The sequence below is a fragment of the Chlorocebus sabaeus genome, chromosome 27, assembly GCF_047675955.1.
Source record: "Chlorocebus sabaeus isolate Y175 chromosome 27, mChlSab1.0.hap1, whole genome shotgun sequence".
NCBI classification, from domain to species: Eukaryota; Metazoa; Chordata; class Mammalia; order Primates; family Cercopithecidae; genus Chlorocebus; species Chlorocebus sabaeus.
In genome coordinates, this window is record NC_132930.1 from 49,469,883 (window position 1) to 49,492,186 (window position 22,304).

The 22,304-nt window shown below is 41.2% G+C and overlaps 1 protein-coding gene across 2 annotated transcripts in view; it reads right to left on the reverse strand.

The window, feature by feature from the left end:
* Positions 1-663: 663 nt before the first annotated feature.
* LOC103246525 (uncharacterized) overlaps positions 664-22,304 on the reverse strand; it is a 36,135-nt gene continuing 14,494 nt past the window's right edge. For both annotated transcript variants that reach the window (XM_073012611.1, XM_073012612.1), the window contains exon 4: positions 664-2,399. In XM_073012611.1, the coding sequence (XP_072868712.1) occupies positions 1,195-2,399 (1,205 nt within the window). In that variant the 3' untranslated portion in view covers positions 664-1,194. The remainder of the gene's footprint in view (positions 2,400-22,304) is intronic.

The window sequence follows — 22,304 nt, forward strand, 5'->3', positions numbered from 1 at the left end:
TAAAAGTTTTGCCACATTTTTTGTATTTCCAGGGGATTTATTCAATAGAAATTATATATATACAGTAAGATATGACAAGCATTTGAAGGCTTTGCCACATTTTTCATATTTTTATGGCTTCTCACCAGTATCATTTCTCTTATATTTAGAATAGATTGAGGTGTGGTTACAAGCTTTGTCACACTTTTCATGTTTGCATTTTCTCTCCAATGTGAATTATCTTATGATTAGAAAAATCTGAGGAAGATTAAGACTGCAACATTCTTCACATTTGTAAGACTTTCCTCCAGTATGAGTTCTCGTATGTTTAAGAAGCCTGGAGTATGGATTAAAGGTTTTGCCACATCATTTACATTTCTATGTTTTTATATCTAGTATGAATTTTCTTATATTCATCTTTCATATCTTCTCAAGATAAGTTTGTGGAATGAATCTTCTATGCTCAAATGTGAATTTTCATAAAGGTTTGTGGATGGTCTGAAGGCTCTGCTACATTCTTCACATTTATAGCATTTTTTCCCCAGAATGAATTCTCTTGTGTACAGTAAGGGTTGAGAACCTATCAAAGGCTTTGCCACATTCTTTACATGTGTAGGATTTCACTCTGGTATAAATTCTCTTATGTTTAACAAAGTTTGAGGATGTGGTAAAAACTGTGCAACATTCTTCACATGTCAAGCATTTTGCTCCAGCATGAATTTGCTTATGTTCATTAAGGATTGAGGACCATTTAAAGGCTTTATCACACTGTTCACATGTGAAGTTCATCTCCAGCATGAATTATCTTATATTTATTAAGCATTGAGGACCAATTAAATGCTTTGACACATTCTGCCACATGTGTAGGGCTTCCCTCCAGCATGATTTTTCTTATGTTTATTCACCAGTGAGGACTATTTAAAGGTTTTGTCACATTCTTTACATTTGCAGGGTTTATCTCCAGTAATAATTTTCTTCTGCTCATTCAGGTTTGTGGACCATCCACAGGCTTTGCCACATTCTTCACATTTGTACAGTTTCTCTCTGGTATGAATTCTCTTATAAACGTTTAGCAAGTTTTGAGAATGAGGTAAAGAACTTTGCCATGTTCTTCACATTTCCAGGGTTTCTCTCCAGTATAAATTTTCTCATGTTCATTCAGGTTTGTGGACTATCCAAAAGTTTGTCACATGCTTTAAATTTGTAGGATTTCTCTCAGGTATGAATTTTCTTATGTTTATTCAGGTGTGAGAACCGTTTAAAGGCTCTGTCACAATCTTTACATTTGTAGGGTTTATCTACAGTATGAATTTTCTTATGTTGACTCAGGAGTGAGAACTGTTTAAAGGCTTTGTCACATTCCTTGCATTTGTAGGGTTTAGCTGTGCTATGAATTTTCTTATGTTGACTCCGATCTGTGGACCGTCTAAAGGCTTTGCCACATTCTTCACATTTGTAGGGTTTCTCTCCAGTATGAATTTTTTTATGTTCATTTAGGACCCTAGACCGTCCAAAGGCTTTGCCACATTCATCACATTTGTAGGGCTTCTCTCCAGTATGAACTTTCTTATGTTCATTCAGTTTTGAGGACTGTCTAAAGGATTTGCCACATTCTTCACATGTGTAGGGTTTCTCTCCAGTATGAATTCTCTTATGTTTAGTAAGGGTTGTGGACCTATTAAAGGCTTTGCCACATTCTTCACATTTGTAGGGTTTCTCTCCAGTATGAATTCTCTTATGTTTGGCAAAGTTTGAAGATGAGGTAAAGATTTTCCTACATTCTTCACACGTGATGGGTTTCTCTCCAGCATGAACTCTCTTATGTTTAGTAAGGGTTGTGAACCTATTAAAGGCTTTGCCACATTCTTCACATTTATAGGGTTTCTCTCCAGTATGAATTATTTTATGCTTAGCAAAGTGTGAGGATGTGGTAAAGATGCTGCCACATTCTTCACAAGTAAAAGGTTTCTCTCCAGTATGAATTCTCTTATGTTCATTAAATATTAAAGACCATTTAAAGGCTTTGCCACATTCTTCACATGTGTAGGGTTTCTCTCCAGCATGAATTACCTTATGTTGAGTTAGGTGTGAAAACTTAGGAAAAGATTTGCCACATTCTTTACATTTAAATTGTTTCTCTCCAGTATGTCTTGTCTTACGTTTGTTTGATTTTGAAAATTTACTAACAACTTTGACGTTTGCTTTACACTGAAATATTTTGCTCTGGGTAGTTGACAAGCATTCATTAAATTCATTATAACCTCCTTTCTGCAACTTACAGTCATTCAAACTTTTACAGCCTTTTCTTAATTGTAAATTTTCATGTCCACATTTCTCATATCTTCTCAGTATAAGATTGTGGAATGAATCTTCTATGCCCTGCACGGGCCAACGGTCTTGGGTGAAATGAGAACACACAGCTGAAAGGAATAAAAATTACAAATTATCCCACTTAGTATATTCATATAAATATACTTTGTAAATCTTATGAAATTATTCAAACTACATTAGTTAGATGGCATAACAAAATCCCACAGGCCATAATTTCTTCACAGACATATACATGTAGCAAACATGTACTAAAAAAGATGCCTTTCTGTGAAACCTATAAATGAGTTAATTGTATGCAAGGCCTCAGGTAAACAAAATGCCAAGAGCCACATTGAACAGGAAGGAATGTTTCCTACATTTACCCACCAACAGCTCTTCCTCCTCCCCAATAGCACTTTGCCATTAGGAGTGAAGTATCAACTCCTGGCTTCTTCCTTTAAAGAGAAGAAAAATACTGATACAGATATCCTTACTTCTGGCTTTTGGGTGTCTTTACAGAGCCTGGTTTTTGTCTCCAATACCACAGAGTGCTGAAATGGTGGTATACTTTGGGAGTAAAGATTGGGTCTGCTGAAACCAAATGTAAATGTTTCAGGAGCAGCCTGCCGTGCTAAATACAGGCAAGAGGTGGAACAAGTGATTAGAGACTGTGTTTTTTTTTTTGTTTTTACAGACAGAGTCTCGCTCTGTCACCCAGGCTGGAGTGCATTAGTGTGATCTCGGCTCACTGCAACCTCCGCCTCCCGGTTTCACGCCATTCTCCTGCCTCAGCCTCCCGAATAGCTGGGACTACAGGCGCCTGCCACCATGTCCGGCTAATATTTTGTATTTTTAGTGGAGACGGGGTTTCACCTTGTTAGCCAGGATGGTCTCGATCTTGTGACCTCGTGATCCGCCCGCCTCGGCCTCCCAAAATGCTGGGATTACAGGCGTGAGCCACCGCGCCCGGCCCTAGAGACTGTTAGGAAAGAACATGAACAAACACTTTTAACTGAAAAGTAAACACAAAATTCCAGAGAAGACACATCCTTAGAAGATGTATGAGAGGTTACCATAATCTCCTTCAAGGACAATTGGTTTCAGACCATGTCAAGAAAAACCTACATTGTAAAGATTGTGACAAATAGCTTTTTGTTAATGTTCAAATAACAACCAAACATTACAATGTATACAAAATATTAGAACAACATGGTCCAACAATTTAAACATTTTCAGAAAAGGGACGGGGCGTGGTGGCTCACGCCTGTAATCCCAGCACTTTGGCAGGCTGAGGTGGGAGGATCACAAGGTCAGGAGATAAGAGACTGCTTGGCTAACATGGTAAAACCCCGTCCCTACTAAAAATACAAAAAAACTAACCGGACGACCAGGCGCGGTGGCTCACGCCTGTAATCTCAGCACTCTGGGAGGCCGAGGTGGGCGGATCACAAGGTCAGGAGATTGAGACCATCCTGGCTAACACAGTGAAACCCCGTCTCTACTAAAAAATACAAAAAATTAGCTGGGCGCGGTGGTGGGCGCCTGTAGTCCCAGCTAATCAGGAGGCTGAGGCAGGAGAATGGTGTGAAGCCAGAAGGCGGAGCTTGCAGTGAGCCGAGATCGCACCACTGCACTCCAGCCTGAGCGACAGAGCAAGACTCTGCCTCAAAAAAAAAAAAAAAAAAACCAAAACTACCCCGACGTGGTGACAGGCACCTGTAGTCCTAGCTACATGGGAGGCTGAGGCAGGAGAATGGTGTAAACACAGGAGGCAAAGCTTGCACTGTGCTGAGATCACGCCACTGCACTCCAGCCTGGGCGACAGAGTGAGACTCTGACACACACACACACACACACACACACACAAACACACACACACACATTTTTAGAAAAGACCAGGCATAGTGGCTCATGTCTGTAATCCCAGCACTTTGGGAGGCTGGGGCGGGCAGATCACGAGGTCAAGAGATCAAAAACATCCTGGCCAAAATGGTGAAACTCCGTCTCTACTAAAACTACAAAAATTAGCTGGGCATGGTGGCACACACCTGTAGTCCCAGCTACTAAGGAGGCTGAGGCAGAAGAATTGCTTAAACCCTGGAGGTAGAGGTTGCAGTAAGCCAAGATCACACGATTGCACTCCAGCCTGAGTGACAGAATGAGACTCCATCTCAAAACAAAACAAAACAAAAACAAAAGTTCAGAACAATAATTAAAACTGAAGATAAACAAAACACAATGAAATATAATTTAAAAAATATATATAAATGAAAACATTAAAAATATTAAAAATCACAGGAGTGAAAAATACAAAAATAATGACGGAGAAATTTTCTTTTTTTTTTTTTTTGAGACAGAGTCTCACTCTGTCTCTCAGGCTGCAGTTCAGCGGTGACATCTCGGCTCACTGCAAGCTCCGCCTCCTGGGTTCACACCATTCTCCTGCCTCAGCCTCCAGAGTAGCTGGGACTACAGATGCTTGCCACCACACTTGGCCAATATTTTTTATATTTTTAGCACAGACAGGTTTTCACTGTGTTAGCCAGGATGATCTCAATCTCCTGACTTTATGATCTGCCCGCCTCAGCCTCCCAAAGTGCTGGGATTACAGGCATGAGCCATCGTACCCCCCAACTGATGGCACTGTGTAACATGAAATAAGTCAGCCAAGAAGAGACAAAAATTGCACGAGTCAACTTACATGAGACATCTAAAGCAGTCTGACTCTAAAATAGAAAACAGAATTGTTTTTGTAAAGCGCCAGAAAACAGAAAAAGTACGTAGTTGTTTAATGTGTATGAGTGTTAAGACTTGCAAGATAAACATATTCCAGAGATAGAGTGCATAACAATATTGATATAATATGACTAAGGTAAATACTTCAAAGTATTTATGGCACGTGTATATAGCTATGTAACATGTTTTCCACATGTACCCCAGAAGTTAAATTGTAATAACAAAATTTGGAAAAAAATGGTATTTAAGATTGTAAAGTTTTGACTGGGTGCAGTGGCTCACACCTGTAATCTCAGCATTTTGGGAAGCTGAGGTGGGCGGATAACGAGGTCAGGAGATCAAGACCAGCCTGGTCAATATGGTGGAACCCCATCTCTACAAAAAATACAAAAATTAGTTGGGCGTGGTGATGCACACCTGTAATCCCAGCTACTCAGGAGGCTGAGTCAAAACAATCACTTGAATCTGGGAGGAAGATGCAGTGAATGGAGATTGATTGCATTGCAATGGAGACTGAGACTCCATGTCAAAAAAAAAAAAAAAAAAAAGATTGTAAAGTTTATGTGTTTTTGACAATTAAAAATAGTATCTAGCCGGGCGTGGTGGCTCAAGCCTGCAATCCCAGCACTTTGGGAGGCCGAGACGGGTGGATCACAAGGTCAGATCGAGACCATTCTGGCTAACCTGGTGAAACCCCGTCTCTACTAAAAAATACAAAAAACTAGCCGGGCAAGGTGGCGGGCGCCTGTAGTCCCAGCTACTCAGGAGGCTGTGGCAGAAGAATGGCGTAAACCTGGGAGGCGGAGCTTGCAGTGAGTTGAGATCTGGCCACTGCACTCCGGCCTGGGCAACAGAGCGAGACTCCACCTCAAAAAAAAAAAAAAAGTATCTAAAATCTGAGATACAGACATATGACAGTTTTTGAACTTATCTTCAAGTCGCAAAAGTGTTTCTCCCACACATAAATATAGATTTACAAATAAATAGAGAGTAAAATTAGGAGGATTTCAATGACTACTCAAAACCACAACTGTATACACAAACAAAACAAGTATACAACTCATAAACAAAACAAAAACAATATGCATACAGATAAATAAACACAGACTCATACTGGAAATACACATATCAGTGATCCATATTTGACTTGTGCTCCAGTCTTACAGTGTACATGGTTGGATGCTGTCAATTATAGTATAAAATAAAAACATCCTTGTCTTGTTCCAGATCTCAAATAAAAAGTTTTCTCCTCTTTCCTATCCAGTATGGTATCAGCTATTAATCTGATCATTATTAATCATATATGGTCTTTACTGTATATATATAATCTATACCTAATTTGTTGAGTTGCTTAAATCACAAAGGCATGTTCAATTTTGGCAATGTTTCTTTTGTATCTACAATAAAAAATAAAGGTGCTGGCCAGGTGTGGTGGTTCATGCCTGTAATCCTAGCACTCTGGGAGGTTGAGGCATGAGGATCACCTGAGGTTAGGAGTTCAAGACCAGCCTGGTCAGCATGGCGAAACCCTGTCTCTACTAAAAATACAAAAATTAGCTGGATGCAGTCCAGCTACTCCCAGCTACTCAGAAGAATTGCTTGAACCTAGGAGGCAGAGATTGTGGTGAGCCGAGATCGCATCAGTGCACTCCAGTCTGGGTGACAAAGCAGGACTCCATCCCAAATAAAATAAAGTAAAATAAAATAAAATATGTCTAGCAGCAAACTGAATTGAAAAGACGAACACTCTCTACACTGATAATTTAAAAACATTGATAATGCTGGGCGTGGTGGCTCATGCCTGTAATCCTAGCACTTTGGGAGGCCAAAGTGGGCAGATCATGAGGTCAGGAGTTCGAGAGCAGCTTGACCAACATGGTGAAACCCCATCACTACTAAAAATACAAAAATTAGCAGGGCGTGGTGGCATGCGCCTGTCACCCCAGCTACTCAGGAGGTTTAGGCAAGAGAATCATTTAACCTGAGAAGCAGAGGTTGTGGTGCACTGAGATCGCACCATTGCACTCCAGCCTGGGCAACAGAGTGAGACTTCGTCTCAGAAAATAAACAACAACAGAATTGATAAAAAACTGAAAAAGACATAAAAATTGAAAGATATTTTTCCTTATGAACTGAAAAAACATTAGGAAAGTGGCCATACTACCCAAGGTGATACACAGATTCAATACCATCTCTATCAAAATACCAATGACTTTTTCAGAGAAATGGAACAAACAAGCTTAAAATTAACCAGGACCAACCAGACCCCCAAATAGCGAAGGTAATCCTTGGCAAAAAGAATGAAGTTGGAGGCATTACACTACCTGACTCCGAAATATCCTATAAAGCTATAATAAGCAAAACAACATGATACTGGCATAAAAACAGACATATCAAACTATCCAGTGAGCTCAGTAATAAATTCATGAACCTAGAGGCAAGTGATTTTCAACAAAGATGTCAAGAACAGACATTTGGAAAAAGACAGTCTTTTCAATAAATGGTGCTAGGAAAATTGATTATCTACATGATAATCAAAAAATGAAAGTAGGCCCCTAGCTCTTATGATATAAAAAACCCAATCGCACATAAAGATTTAAATGTGAAACCCAAACCTATAAAGCTATTTGGGTAAATACGGAGGAATGCTTTACCACTTATTACAGAGCAAAGAATTTTTAAGTAAGACCTCAAAAGCACAGGCAAAAGAAGCAACATTATGCAAATGGGATTACAACAAACTAAAAACATTTTGCACAGCAAAGAAAACATTAACAAAGTGAAGAGATAATCTACAGAGTGAAAGAAAATATTTGTGAAATGCACACAAAAGATAAACTTATAGAATATTTAACAAGCTTAACAACAAAAATAACACGCAATTTAAAAATAGAGCAGAGACATCCCATTCCAAGATGGCTGAATAGGAATGGCTCTGGTTTGCAGCTTCCAGCGTGATCAACATAGAAGACAGGTGATTTCTGTATTTCCAACTGAGGTACCTGGTTCATCTCATTGGGACTGGTTGGACAATGGGTGCAGTGCAGCCCATGGAGGGTGAGCCAAAACAGGGAGGGGCATCGCCTCACCTGGGAAGCACAAAGAGTTGGGGGATTTCCCTCTCCTAGCCAAGGGAAGCTGTGACAGACTGTATCTGGAAAATCAGGACACTCCTGCCCAAATACTGTGTTGTTCCAATGGTCTTAGCAAACGGCACACCAGGAGATTATATCCTTTGCCTGGCCTGCCAGGTCCCACAACCATGGAGCCTTGCTCACTGCTAGTGCAGCAGTCTGAGATTGACCTGCGAGGCAGCAGCCTGACAGGGGGAGAAGCGTCCACCATTGCTGAGGCTTGAGTAAGTAAACAAAGCAGCTGGGGAAGCTCAAATTGGGTGGAGCCCACTGCAGCTGAGCAAGGCCAGTTGCCTCTATAGATTCCACCTCTGGGGACAGGGTATAGCTGAACAAAAGGCAGCAGAAACTTCTGCAGATTTAATCGTCCCTGTCTGACAGCTCTGAAGAGAGATGTGGTTCTCCCAGCACGGTGTTTGAGATCTGAGAACGGGCAGACTGCCTCCTCAAGTGGGTCCCTGACCCCCGTGTAGCCTAACTGGGAGACACCTCCCAGTAGGAGTCAACCGACACCTAATAGAGGCAGGTGCCCCTCTGGGACAAAGCTTCCAGAGGAAGGATCAGGCAGCAATATTTGCTGTTCTGCAGCCTCCGCTGGTGATACCCAGGCAAAGAGGGTCTGGAGTAGACCTCCAGCAAACTCCAACAGACCTGTAGCTGAGGGACCTGTTAGAAGAAAAACACAACAAACAGAAAGGAATAGCATCGACATCAACAAAAAGGACATCCACATCAAAACCCCATCTGTAGGTCATCAACATCAAAAGGTAGATAAAAGGTAGATAGAAAGGTAGATAAAACCACAAAGATGGGGAGAAAACAGAGCAGAAAAGCTGAAAATTCAAAAACCTAGAGCACCTCCTCTCCTCCAAAGGATCACAGCTCCTCACCAGCATTGGAACAAAGCTAGATGGAGAATGACTTTGATGAGCTGACAGAAGTACGCTTCAGAGGGTCGGTAAAAACAAACTTCTCTGAGCTAAAGAAGGATGTTGGACCCCATTGCAAGGAAGCTAAAAACCTTGAAAAAAGATTAGATGAATGGGTAACTAGAATAAACAGTGTAGAGAAGACCTTAAATGACCTGAAGGGGCTGAAAACCATGGCACGAGAACTACGTGAAACATACACAAGCTTTAACAGCTGATTTGATCAAGAGGAAGAAAGGGTATCAGAGATTGAAGATCAAATAAATGAAATAAAGCAAAAAGAGAAGTTTAGAGAAAAAAGAGTAAAAAGAAATGAACAAAGCCTCCAAGAAATATGGGACCATGTGAAAAGACTAAATCTATGTTTGATTAGTGTACCTGAAAGTGATGAGGAGAACGGAACCAAGTTGGAAAACACTCTTCAGGATAATATCCAGGAGAACTTCCCCAACCTAGCAAGGCAGGCCAACATTCAAATTCAGGAAATACAAAGAACACCACAGAGATACTCCTCGAGAAGAGCAACCCCAAGACACATAATTGTCAGATTCACCAAGGTTGAAATGAAGGAAAAAATGTTAAGGGCAGCCAGAGAGAAAGGTCGGGTTATCCACAAAGGGAAGCCCATCAGACTAACAGCAGACCTCTTGGCAGAAACTCTACAAGCTGAAGAGAATGGGGGCCAATATTCAACATTCTTAAAGAAAAGAATTTTCAACCTAGAATTTCATATCCAGTCACACTAAGCTCCATAAGTGAAGGAGAAATAAAATCCTTTACAGACAGGCAAGCAAATGCTGAGAGATTTTGTCACCATCAGACCTGCCTTACAAGACCTCCTGAAGGAAGCATTAAACATGGAAAGGGACAACTTGTACCAGCCACTACAAAAACCATGCCAAATTGTAGAGACTATTGATGCTAGGAAGAAACTGCATCAACTAACGGGCAAAATAACCAGCTAACATCATAATGACAGGAGCAAATTCACACATAACAATATTAACCTGACTTCAAACTATACTACAAGGCTATAGTAACCAAAACAGCATCGTACTGGTACCAAAACAGAGATATAGACCAATGGAACAGAACAGAGCCCTCAAAAATAATACCACCCATCTACAAGCATCTGATCTTTGACAAACCTGACAAAAACAAGAAATGGGGAAAGGATTCCCAATTTAATAAATGGTGCTGGGAAAACTGGCTAGTCCTATGTAGAATGATGAAACTGGATCCCTTCCTTACATCTTATACAAAAATTATTTCAAGATGGATTAAAAACTTAAATGTTAGACCTAAAACCATAAAAACCCTAGAAGAAAACCTGGAAATACCATTCAGGACTTGGGCATAGGCAAGGACTTCATGACTGAAACACCAAAAGCAATGGCAAGAAAAGCCAAAATAGACAAATAGGATCTCATTAAACTAAAGAGCTTCTGCACAGCAAAAGAAACTACCATCAGAGTGAACAGGCAACCTACAGAAAGGGAAAAAACTTTTGCAATCTACCCATCTGACAAAGGCTAATATCCAGAATCTATAAAGAACTTAAAGAAATTTAAAAGAAAAAAACAACACCATCAAAAAGTGGGCAAAGGATATGAACAGACATTTCTCAAGAGAAGACATTCTCACCCTAATACTGCGCTTTTCCAATGGTCTTAGCAAACGGCACACCAGGAGATTATATCCTATGCCTGGCTCGGAGGGTCCCACGCCCACGGAGCCTCGCTCACTGCTAGCACAGCAGTCTGAAATCAACTGCAAGGCAGCAGCAAGGCTGGTGGAGGGGTGTCTGCCATTGCTGAGGCTTGAGTAGGTAAACAAAGCAGCCAGAAAGCTCGAACTAGGTGGAGCCCACCGTAGCTCAAGGAGGCCTGCCTGCCTCTGTAGACTCCACCTCTGGGGGAAGGACATAACTGAACAAAAGGCAGCAGAAACTTCTGCAGACTTAAACATCCCTGTCAGCTTTGAAGAGAGTGGTGGTCCTCCGAGCATGGAGTTTGAGATCTGAGAACGGACAGTCTGCCTCCTCAAGTGGGTCACTGACCCCAGAGTAGCCTAACTGGGAGACATCTCCCAGTAGGGGCTGACTGACACCTCATACAGCCGGGGTGCCCCTCTGAGATGAAGTTTCCAGAAGAAGGATCACGCGGCAACATTTGCCGTTGTGCAATATTTGCTGTCCTGCAGCCTCCGCTGGTGATACCCAGGCAAACAGCGTCTGGAGTGGACCTCCAGCAAACTCCAACAGATCTGCAGCTGAGGGTCCTGACTGTTAGAAGGAAAACTAAGAAACACAAAGGACATCGATATCAAACCCCATCTGTATGTCACCATCATCAAAGACCAAAGGTAGATAAAACCACAAAGATGGGGAGAAACCAGAGCAGAAAAGTTGAAAATTCTAAAAATCAGAGTGCCTCTTCTCCTCCAAAGGAACGCAGCTCCTCACCAGCATACAGACCAAAGTTGGATGGAGAATGACTTTGACAAGTTGAGAGACGAGGGCTTCACACGATCGGTAATAACAAACTTCTCCAAGCTAAAGGAGGATGTTCGAATCCATTGCAAAGAAGCTAAAAACCTTGAAAAAAGATTAGACAAATGGCTAACTAGAATAAACGGCATAGAGCAGACCTTAAATAACCTGATGGAGCTGAAAACTGTGGCACGAGAACTACGTAATGCATGCACAAGCTTCATTAGCCAATTCGATCAAGTGGAAGAAAGGGTATCAGAAATTGAAGATCAAGTGAATGAAATGAAGCAAGAAAAGAAGTTTAGAGAAAAAAAAGAAACAAACGAGGCCTCTAAGAAATATGGGACTATGTGAAAAGACCAAATCTACATTTGATTGGTGTACCTGAAAGTAATGAGGAGAATGGAACCAAACTGGAAAACACTCTTCAGGAAATTATCCAGGAGAACTTCCCCAACCTAGCATGGCAGGTCAACATTCAAATTCAGGAAATACAGAGAGGACCAGAAAGATACTCCTTGAGAAGAGCAACCCTAAGACACATAATTGTCAGATTCACCAAGGTTGAAATGAAGGAAGAAATGTTAAGAGCAGCCAGAGAGAAAGGTCGGATTATCCACAAAGGGAAGCCCATCAGACTAACAGCAGATCTCTTGGCAGAAATTCTACAAACCAGAAGAGAGTGGGGGCCAATATTCAACATTCTCTCGTTTTTTTTTTTTTTTTTTTTTTTGAGATGGAGTCTCGCTCTGTCGCCCAGGCTGGAGTGCAGTGGCCGGATCTCAGCTCACTGCAAGCTCTGCCTCCCAGATTTATGCCATTCTCCTGCCTCAGCCTCCCAAGTAGCTGGGACTACAGGCGCCTGCCACCTCACCCGGCTAGTTTTTTGTATTTTTTAGTAGAGACGGGGTTTCACCGGGTTAGCCAGGATGGTCTCGATCTCCTGACCTCGTGATCCACCCGACTCGGCCTCCCAAAGTGCTGGGATCACAGGTTTGAGCCACCGCGCCCGGCCTCAACATTCTTAAAGAAAAGAATTTTCAACCCAGAATTTCATATGCAGCCAAGCTAAGCTCCATAAGTGAAGGGGAAATAAAATCCTTTACAGACAGGCAAATGCTAAGAGATTTTGTCACCACCAGGCCTGCCTTACAAGAGCTTCTGAAGGAAGCACTAAACATGGAAAGGAACAACTGGTACCAGTCACTGCAAAAACATGCCAATTGTAACGACCATCAATGCTAGGAAGAAACTGCATCAACTAATGAGCAAAATAACCAGCTAACATCATAATGACAGGAGCAAATTCACACATAACAATATTAATCTTAAATGTAAATGGGCTAAATGCTCCAATTAAAAGACATAGACTGGCAAACTGGATAAAGAGTCAAGACCCATCAGTGTGCTGTATTCAGGAGACCCATCTCACGTGCAGAGACACACATAGGCTCAAAATAAAGGGATGGAGGAAGATCTACCAAGCAAATGGAAAGAAAAAAAAAAAAAAGGCAGGGGTTGCAATCCTAGTCTTTGATAAAACAGACTTTAAACCAACAAAGATCAAAAGAGATAAAGAAGGTCATTACATAATGGTAAAGGGATCAATTCAACAAGAAGAGCTAATTATCCTAAATATATATGCATCCAATACAGGAGCACCCAGATTCATAAAGCAAGTCCTTAGAGACATACAAAGAGACTTACACTCCCACACAATAATAATGGGAGATTTTAACACCCCACAGTCAACATTAGACAGATCCATGAGACAAAAGTTAACAAAGATATCCAGGAATTGAAATCAGCTCTGCATCAAGCGTACCTAATAGACATTTACAGAACTCTCCATCCCAAATCAACAGAATATACATTCTTCTTAGCACCACATCACACTTATTCCAAAATTGACCACATAGTTGGAAGTAAAGCACTCCTCAGCAAATGTAAAAGAACAGAAATTATAACAAACTGTCTCTCAGACCACAGTGCAAACTAGAACTCAGGATTAAGAAACTCACTCAAAATTGCTCTAATACATGGAAACTGAACAACCTGCTCCGGATAACTACTGGGTACATAACCAAATGAAGGCAGAAATAAAGATGTTCTTTGAAATCAATGAGAACAAAGACACAACATACCAAAATCTCTGGGACACATTTAAAACAGTGTGTAGAGGGAAATTAATGCCCACTAAATGCCCACAAGAGAAAGCTGGAAAGATCTAAAATTGACACCCTAACATCACAATTAAAAGAACTAGAAAAGCAACAGCAAACACATTCAAAAGCTAGTAGATGGCAAGAAATAACTAAGATCAGAGCAGAATTGAAGGAGATAGAGACACAAAAAACCCTTAAAAAAAAAAATCAACGAATCCAGGAGCTGGTTTTTTGAAAAGATCAACAAAATTGATAGACCGTTAGCAAGACTAATAAAGAAGAAAAGAGAGAAGAATCAAATAGACAGAATAAAAAGTGATAAAGGGGATATTACCACCAATCCCAAAGAAATACAAACTCCCATCAGAGAATACTATAAAGACCTCCACGCAAATAAATTAGAAAATCCAGAAGAAATGGATAAATTCCTGGACACATACACCCTCCCAAGACTAAACCAGGAAGAAGTTGAATCCCTGAATAGACCAATAACAGGTTCTGAAATTGCGGCAATAATAAATAGCCTACCCACCAAAAACAGTCCAGGACCAGACGGATTCACAGCTGAATTCTACCAGAGGTACAAAGAGGAGCTGGTACCATTCCTTCTGAAACTATTCCAATCAATAGAGAAATTGGGAATCCTCCCTAACTCATTTTATGAGGCCAGCATCATCCTGATACCAAAGCCTGGCAGAGACATAACAAAAAAAGAGAATTTTAGACCAATATCCCTGATGAACATCAATGCAAAAATCCTCAATAAAATAATGGCAAACCAAATCCAGCAGCACATCAAAAAGCTTATCCACCATGATCAAGTTGGCTTCATCCCTGGGAGGCAAGGCTGGTTCAATATATGCAAATCAATAAATGTAATCCATCATATAAACAGAATCAAACACAAAAACTGTATGATTATCTCAATAGATGCAGAAAAGGCCTCTGACAAAAGTGAACAGCGCTTCATACTAAAAACTCTCAATAAACTAGGTATTGATGGGATGTATCTCAAAATAATAAGAGCTATTTATGACAAACCCATAGCCAATATCATACTGAATGGGCAAAAACTGGAAGCATTCCCCTGTCCTTTTTTTTTGAGATGGAGTCTCGCTCTGTCACCCAGGCTGGAGTGCAGTGGCATGATCTTGGCTCACTGCAAGCTCTGCCTCCTGGGTTCACGCCATTCTTCTGTCTCAGCCTCCTGAGTAGCTGGGACTACAAGTGCCCACCACCACACCTGGCCAATTTTTTCTTTTTTTTTCTTTTAGTAGAGACGGGGTTTCACTGTGTTAGCCAGGATGGTCTTTATCTCCTGACCTCATGATCCGCCTGCCTTGGCCTCCCAAAGTGCTGGGATTACAGGCATGAGCCACCGCACCTGGCCAGGAAGCATTCCCTTTGAAAACTGGCACAAGACAGGGATGCCCTCTCTCACCACTCCTGTTCAACATAGGGTCAGAAGTTCTGGCCAGGGCAATCAGGTAGGAGACAGAAATAAAGGGTATTCAACTAGGAAAAGAGGAAGCCAAATTGTCCCTGTTTGCAGATGACATGATTGTGTATTTAGAAAACCCCAGCGCCTCAGCCCAAAATCTCCTTAAGCTGATAAGCAACTTCAGCAAAGTCTCAGGATACAAAATCAACGTGAAAAAATCACAAGCATTCCTATACACCAAAAACAGACAAACAGAGAGCCAAATCATGAGTGAACTCCCATTCACCATTGCTTCAAAGAGAATAAAATACCTAGGAATCCAACTTACAAGGGATGTGAAGGACCTCTTCAAGGAGAATTACAAACCACTGCTCAATGACATAAAAGAGGACACAAACAAATGGAACAACATTCCATGCTCATGGATAGGAAGAATCAGTATTGTGAAAATGGCCACACTGCCCAAGGTAATTCATAGATTCAATGCCATCCCCATCAAGCTACCAATGACTTTCTTCACAGAATTGGAAAAAACTACTTTAAAGTTCATATGGAACCAAAAAGGAGTCTCCATTGCCAAGACAATCCTAAGCCAAAAGAACAAAGCTGGAGGTATCACGCTACCTGACTTCAAACTGTACTACAAGGCTATAGTAACCAAAACAGCATGGTACTGGTACCAAAACAGAGATATAGACCAATGGAAGAGAACAGGGCCCTCAGAAATAATACCACACATCTACAAGCATCTGATCTTTGACAAACCTGACAAAAACAAGAAATGGCAAAAGGATTCCCAATTTAATAATTGGTGCTGGGAAAACTGGCTAGCCATATGTAGAAAGCTGAAACTGGATCCCTTCCTTACACCTTAGACAAAAATTAATTCAAGATGGAAAATGTTAGACCTAAAACCATAAAAACTCTAGAAGAAAACCTAGGCAATACCATTCAGGACATAGGCATGGGCAAGGACTTCATGACTAAAACACCAAAAGCAATGGCAACAAAAGTCAAAATGGACAAATGGGATCTAATTAAACTAAAGAGCTTCTGCGCATCAAAAGAAACTACCATCAGAGTGAACAGGCAACCTACAGAATGGGAGAACATTTTTACAATCTACCCATCTGACAAAGGGCTAACATCCAGAATCTACAAAGAACTTAAACAAATTTACAAGAAAAAAATGAAACAACCCCATCAAAAAGTGGGCACAGGATATCAAAAGAAGACATTTATGCAGCCAACAGACACATGAAAAAATGGTCATCATCACTGGCCATCAGAGAAATGCAAATCAAAACCATAATCAGATACCATCTCACACCAGTTAGAATGGCGATCATTAAAGTCAGGAAAAAACAGGTGCTGGAGAGGATATGGAGAAATAGGAACACTTTTACACTGTTAGTGGGACTGTAAACTAGTTCAATCATTGTGGAAGACAGTGTGGCGATTCTTCAAGGATCTACAATTAGAAATACCATTTGACCCAGCCATCCCATTACTGGGTATATATCCAAAGGACTATAAATCATCCTGCTATAAAGACACATGCACATGTAGGTTTATTGCGGCACTATTCACAATAGCAAAGACTTGGAACCAACCCAAATGTCCACAATGATAGACTGGATTAAGCAAATGTGGCACATATACAACATGGAATACTATACAGCCATAAAAAAGGATGGGTTCATGTCCTTTGCAGTGACATGGATGAAGACGGAAACCATCATTCTGAGCAAACTATCACAAGGACAAAAAACCAAACACCGCATGTTCTCACTCATAGGTGGGAACTGAACAATGAGAATACTCGAACACAGGGTGGGGAACATCACACACTGGGGCTTGTCGTGGGGTGGGGGGAGAGAGAGCATTAGGAGAAATACCTAATGTAAATGATGGGTTGATGGGTGCAGCAGGCCAGCATGGCACATGTATACCTATGTAACGAGCCTGCATGTTGTGCATACGTACCCTAGAACTTAAATTAAAAAAAACAAACAAACCAGAAAGATATTCTGACACATCTTACAAAAACAAAGACTGAGATCATTATGTTAAAAAAAAACAGTCAAAAAGAAACAGATATTAATTAGTGATACCAATATAAAAATCAGTCAAAAGTAGAGAAACAGTAAGTAAAATGGTGTTTTCCAAGAGCTGAAGAAAGAGAGGAAAAGGGCAGTTTGTTTATTGAGTATTACATTTTACTTTTGTAAGATAAAATTAATCTAAAGATCCATTGCAGGCCAGGCACGGTGGCTCAAGCCTGTAATCCCAGCACTTTGGGAGGCCGAGACGGGCAGATCACGAGGTCAGGAGATTGAGACCATCCTGGCTAACCCGGTGAAACCCTGTCTCTACTAAAAAATACAAAAAACTAGCCGGGCGAGGTGGCGGGCGCCTGTAGTCCCAGCTACTCGGGAGGCTGAGGCAGGAGAATGGCGTAAACCCGGGAGGCGGAGCTTGCAGTGAGCTGAGATCAGGCCACTGCACTCCAGTCTGGGAAAGAGAAAGACACTCTGTATCAAAAAAAAAAAAAAAAAAAAAGATCCATTGCAAAATAATGTAAATGCACTTAACTCCACTAGACTGTATACTTGAAAATGTTTAAGATGGCAATTTTATGTTTTTCATTACAATTAAATATTTACATCTACCTGAAAAGGTTACATTTTAAAAAAATCACCTTCAAATAACAAGTGTTTCTCTCACAGAGTAACATATAACCAAACAATAAATAGATGGTAAATTTACGGTTTCTTTGACTACTCACCTACACAAGGAAACACTGATGATTACCCAAGAAAATAAATAATTTATAAACAAAGTAGGGCAATATTTATACAGGCAAATACCACATAGATAACTTTTATAGGCAACGGAAATGTCATTCATACACACACACACACACACACACACACACACACATATAAAAATTTGCTCCAATGATTTATACATGGTCATAAAAGGTACAAAGTTGAAAATTACCACACAAATATGAAGATTAAAAACACACAAAAAAGTAAATGATCAAGGAAAACCGACATGAAAAGAGACTCCGCAGTAAAATACAGTTGAAAACAAGAAAAAAATTCTGACCTACAAAATACCAAATATAATATAGACGTATCATAAAAACAATCCTTTAAATAACTAGTTTTCAACTGTGAACGTATGAAGAGCTGGCATTTTGAATCTTTGACATGCAATGTACCACAGCAAAAGCAAATGCATTTCAATAATTAATAAAATGCTCTGAGAATGAAGCATTTCAATACGTTTAGTTACTACACAATGTGTAAATCTGAGTATTTTATTTCAGAAATTCTGAATTTGTAATCAGATAAATTTGACATAGAACATACCAGAAAGTGAAACATACAAGGGGAGTGACATAGCAAGATGGCAGAATAGGTTTTCTACCCACATTTTCTACAGTAACAAAAATGCAGCAGTTAAGCCCTGACAAAACAACCTTTATGGGAACTTTGGAACCCATTTGTAAGATTGCGAACTGAAGACTGAGGAGGGCTGTATTGAGAGGGCATGTCCTTGCTTGAGTGGCATATTTGACCACAACAGTCCCAGCTACAGAATGAAATGTAACTAATTCTCATTGTAAACATAGCTATAGATCATTTGGTTTTGTTTATGCCACTAGCACCATCTGCCAAGACACTTAGGAGGATTCATAATGTCCTGTGTCTCAGGTGAAAGGCCTTTAGATGTTGGTTCTGTCTGTGATCTCTGAATTACCCCAAAATCCACCCCTTGCACATGTCAGTCATGATGTGGAAGAAATCCTACTCACACAGGGACCCACAGACAGAAATATCCATCTGTGCCCCTGGATGTAGGCTTGACAATATTCATTTGATGGTGGATCTTGACGTGGCACTACAATTTGGCTCCAAGTCCATGCAACCAAAATCCAGGAGGAGTTTTTCCTAACCTGTGATCTGCCAAAAAGCACAGCTATATGTGCCCCTGTAGACATGCTGGCTGACTTTATTCCCACTGTGAATTGTGAAGCAGTCCTACAACCAAACTCCAATCCCTGGCAGCTAGAGTCTGGGAGAAGTCCTGCTCACCCAGAAATCTGGAGGGAGAAATGTCATGAACCCAAAAACAAACCTGAAGACTTTGGTCTCAGCTGTGTATCCTGAAGCAGCCCTATGAATCCGTTTCACACCCTCTCAGCTGTGATGAAGGGTCAGTAATACTCATCTAGAAACCTGTCCAATGACTAGGTTAGAGCATTTCCAAACATCCAGCAAGAGCCAAACAGCAGGAGCCACACCTGCTCATATTTATTCTATCAGCATCTCCATTTGCAGATATTAACTGGGCTTTGTTTTTTTTCTCAGCACGAGTCTTATTGATCAAGATCTTAAAGAAAGTCCAGTCTCCTCAGAAAATAGACAGAATCCTCAACTGTCTGATGCTTTAATAACAGGTCTACCAAGCATGAACTTCACTGTAGACTCAGTAGTAGTTATGTGACCAGGATCCAATTCAGTTGACTGTGATCTTAGTGACAACCTCATCAGCCCAGAAATCCAATAGAAGATATTTACCTCCCCAAACTAGTCTATAATGACTGAAAGAAGTATTTACTACTTCTGATGCAAGAACATCAAAACAAGGCTTCACAGATTATGAAGGATCAGGCAAACCTAAGAGCACAAAAGGAAACTAAAAATGTTCCAGGAACGACTAACAATAAAACACAGATCTAGAAAATGTCTAACAGAGAATTCAAAGTAATTACCTTAAAAAATCTCAATAAAGGCCAGGCACGGTGGCTCATGCCTGTAATCCCAGCACCTTGGGAGGCCAAGGCAGATGGATCAGAAGGTCAGGAGATCAAGACCATCCTGGTCAACACGGGGAAAACCCATCTCTACTAAAAATACAAAAATTAGCTGGGTGTGGTGGCACACTCCTGTAATCCTAGCTATTTGGGAGGCTGAGGCAGGAGAATTGCTTGAACCCAGGAGGCAGAGGTTGCAGTGAGTCGAGATCGAACCACTGAACTCCAGCCTGGCAACAGACCAAGGCTCCATCTCAAAAAAAAAAACAAAAAACAAAAAAACAACAAAAGAAAAATGAAATGCAAAAGTACACAGATTACTAATTTTTTTTGCAACAATGCATGAACACAATCAGTTATAAAAAAGAAAGAGAGCCGGGCACAATGGCTCACGCCTGTAATCCCAAAACTTTGGGAGGCTGAGGCGGGCAGATCACGAGGTCAAGAGATCGAGACCATCCTGGCTAACATAGTGAAACCCCGTCTCTACTAAGAATACGAAAACAAAATTAGCCAGGTGTGGTGGCGGGTGCCTGTAGCCCCAGCTACTTGGGAGGCTGAGGCAGGAGAATGGCGTGAACCCAGGAGGTGGAGCTTACAGTGAGCCGAGATCGCTCCACTGCACTCCAGCCTCGGTGACAGAGTGAGACTCTGTCTCAAAAATAAATAAACAAATAAATAAATAAACTCTCAATTCTTCAACAGACCCACCATCTCCTTCCAACCAAGTCTGCTGTGAATTCTTTTTTCTTTGAGACAGGGTCTCACTTTGTCACTCAGGCTGGAGTGTAGTGGCATGATCTCAGGTCACAGGAGCCTTGACCTCCCAGGGTTCAAGCAATCCTCCAGACTCAGTCCCCCAAGTAGCTGGGAATACAAATGCGTGCCACCATGCCCGGCTAACTTTCTGTATTTTTGGTAGAGGTGGGATTTCACCAGGTAGACCAGGCTGGTGCTGAATTCCTGAGCTCAAGTCATCTGCATCCTTGGCCTCCCAAAGTGCTGGGATTACAGACATGAGCCACCACACCCAGCCTGATTATCTTTATTCCAACACCAAATATATGGAGTTTGCTGAACACCAACCAATCCTCCAACACAAACTGGGTGTCCAACAACTCAATTCTGACAACACCCAGCGTCAGCATAGACCCCACAAGTTCAGACCCAGTTCCACAATACTGCTTCTGCTGCACATGCCAGTCACAAACACCAGGGGCCCACCTACACTTCTGAGCAACTGACTATAAATCATGGGCTTCCATAACTCCCTCCCTCAGATTTAATAATTTGATAAAACTACTCACAGAACTCAGCAAAAACACTTTACCTGTTTTCCAGGTTATTATATTGAATACAGCTCAGTAAAAGCCAAAGGGAAAAAATGTGTAGGACAAAGGAAAGTAGGGGAAAAGATGAGGTGGGTAGTGAATCTTGGTAAATAGCTATGACTGAGATCTCTCCAATCCTTTGTGGTCCGCAAGAAATGCTTATTGCAAAGAAATACCCTTTTCATTATGACTTTGATGATGCTCCCTCTTAGATATCACAAATTCACAGACTCTACATTCCCCCAGCCCCTGGACTCTGCTCCGCCTTCAGTCTGAGCTAGCATACAACCCCTCTTGATGCCCCTTCCAAGAACAGGCTGACTTCAGGGTGAACATTCTCTAATCTTAAATCTGATTTTGCCATTCTCCATTCTGCCTTCTCCCTCTCCACCTTCCCCCTTTTTTTTTTTTTTGAGACGGAGTCTTGCTCTGTCACCAGGCTGGAGTACAGTGGCACAGTCTCAGCTCACTGCAATCCCTGCCTCCCGGGTTCAAGTGATTTTCCTGCCTCAGTCTCCCGAGTAGCTGGGCCTACAGATGCCCGCCACCACGCCCGGCTAATTTTTTGTATTTTTAGCAGAGATGGGGTTTCACCATGTTGGCCAGGATCGTCTCCATCTCTTGACCTTGTGATCCGCCCATCTCGGCCTCCCAAAGTGCTGGGATTACAGGCGTGAGCCACCACACCTAGCCCTCCCACCTTCTTTCTAATCTTGTTTGCTCCTCTATATAAAAAATAGCCTTTTTCTGCCTCATTTTGGAGATGCCTGCAGGTCTTATGCTTGATGCTTTCCCCACTGCAATACTCCTTAGAATAATCTCACTTCTTACCTGTATTGAACTTTATTTTATTTGACAATATCTAGAAACAGCCCCATGACAGTAACAATTACACCCTCTCAGAGGATATCACAACCTCCTCTCATCCAAACCCTCACTGCATCTGCCTGTGGATACCCA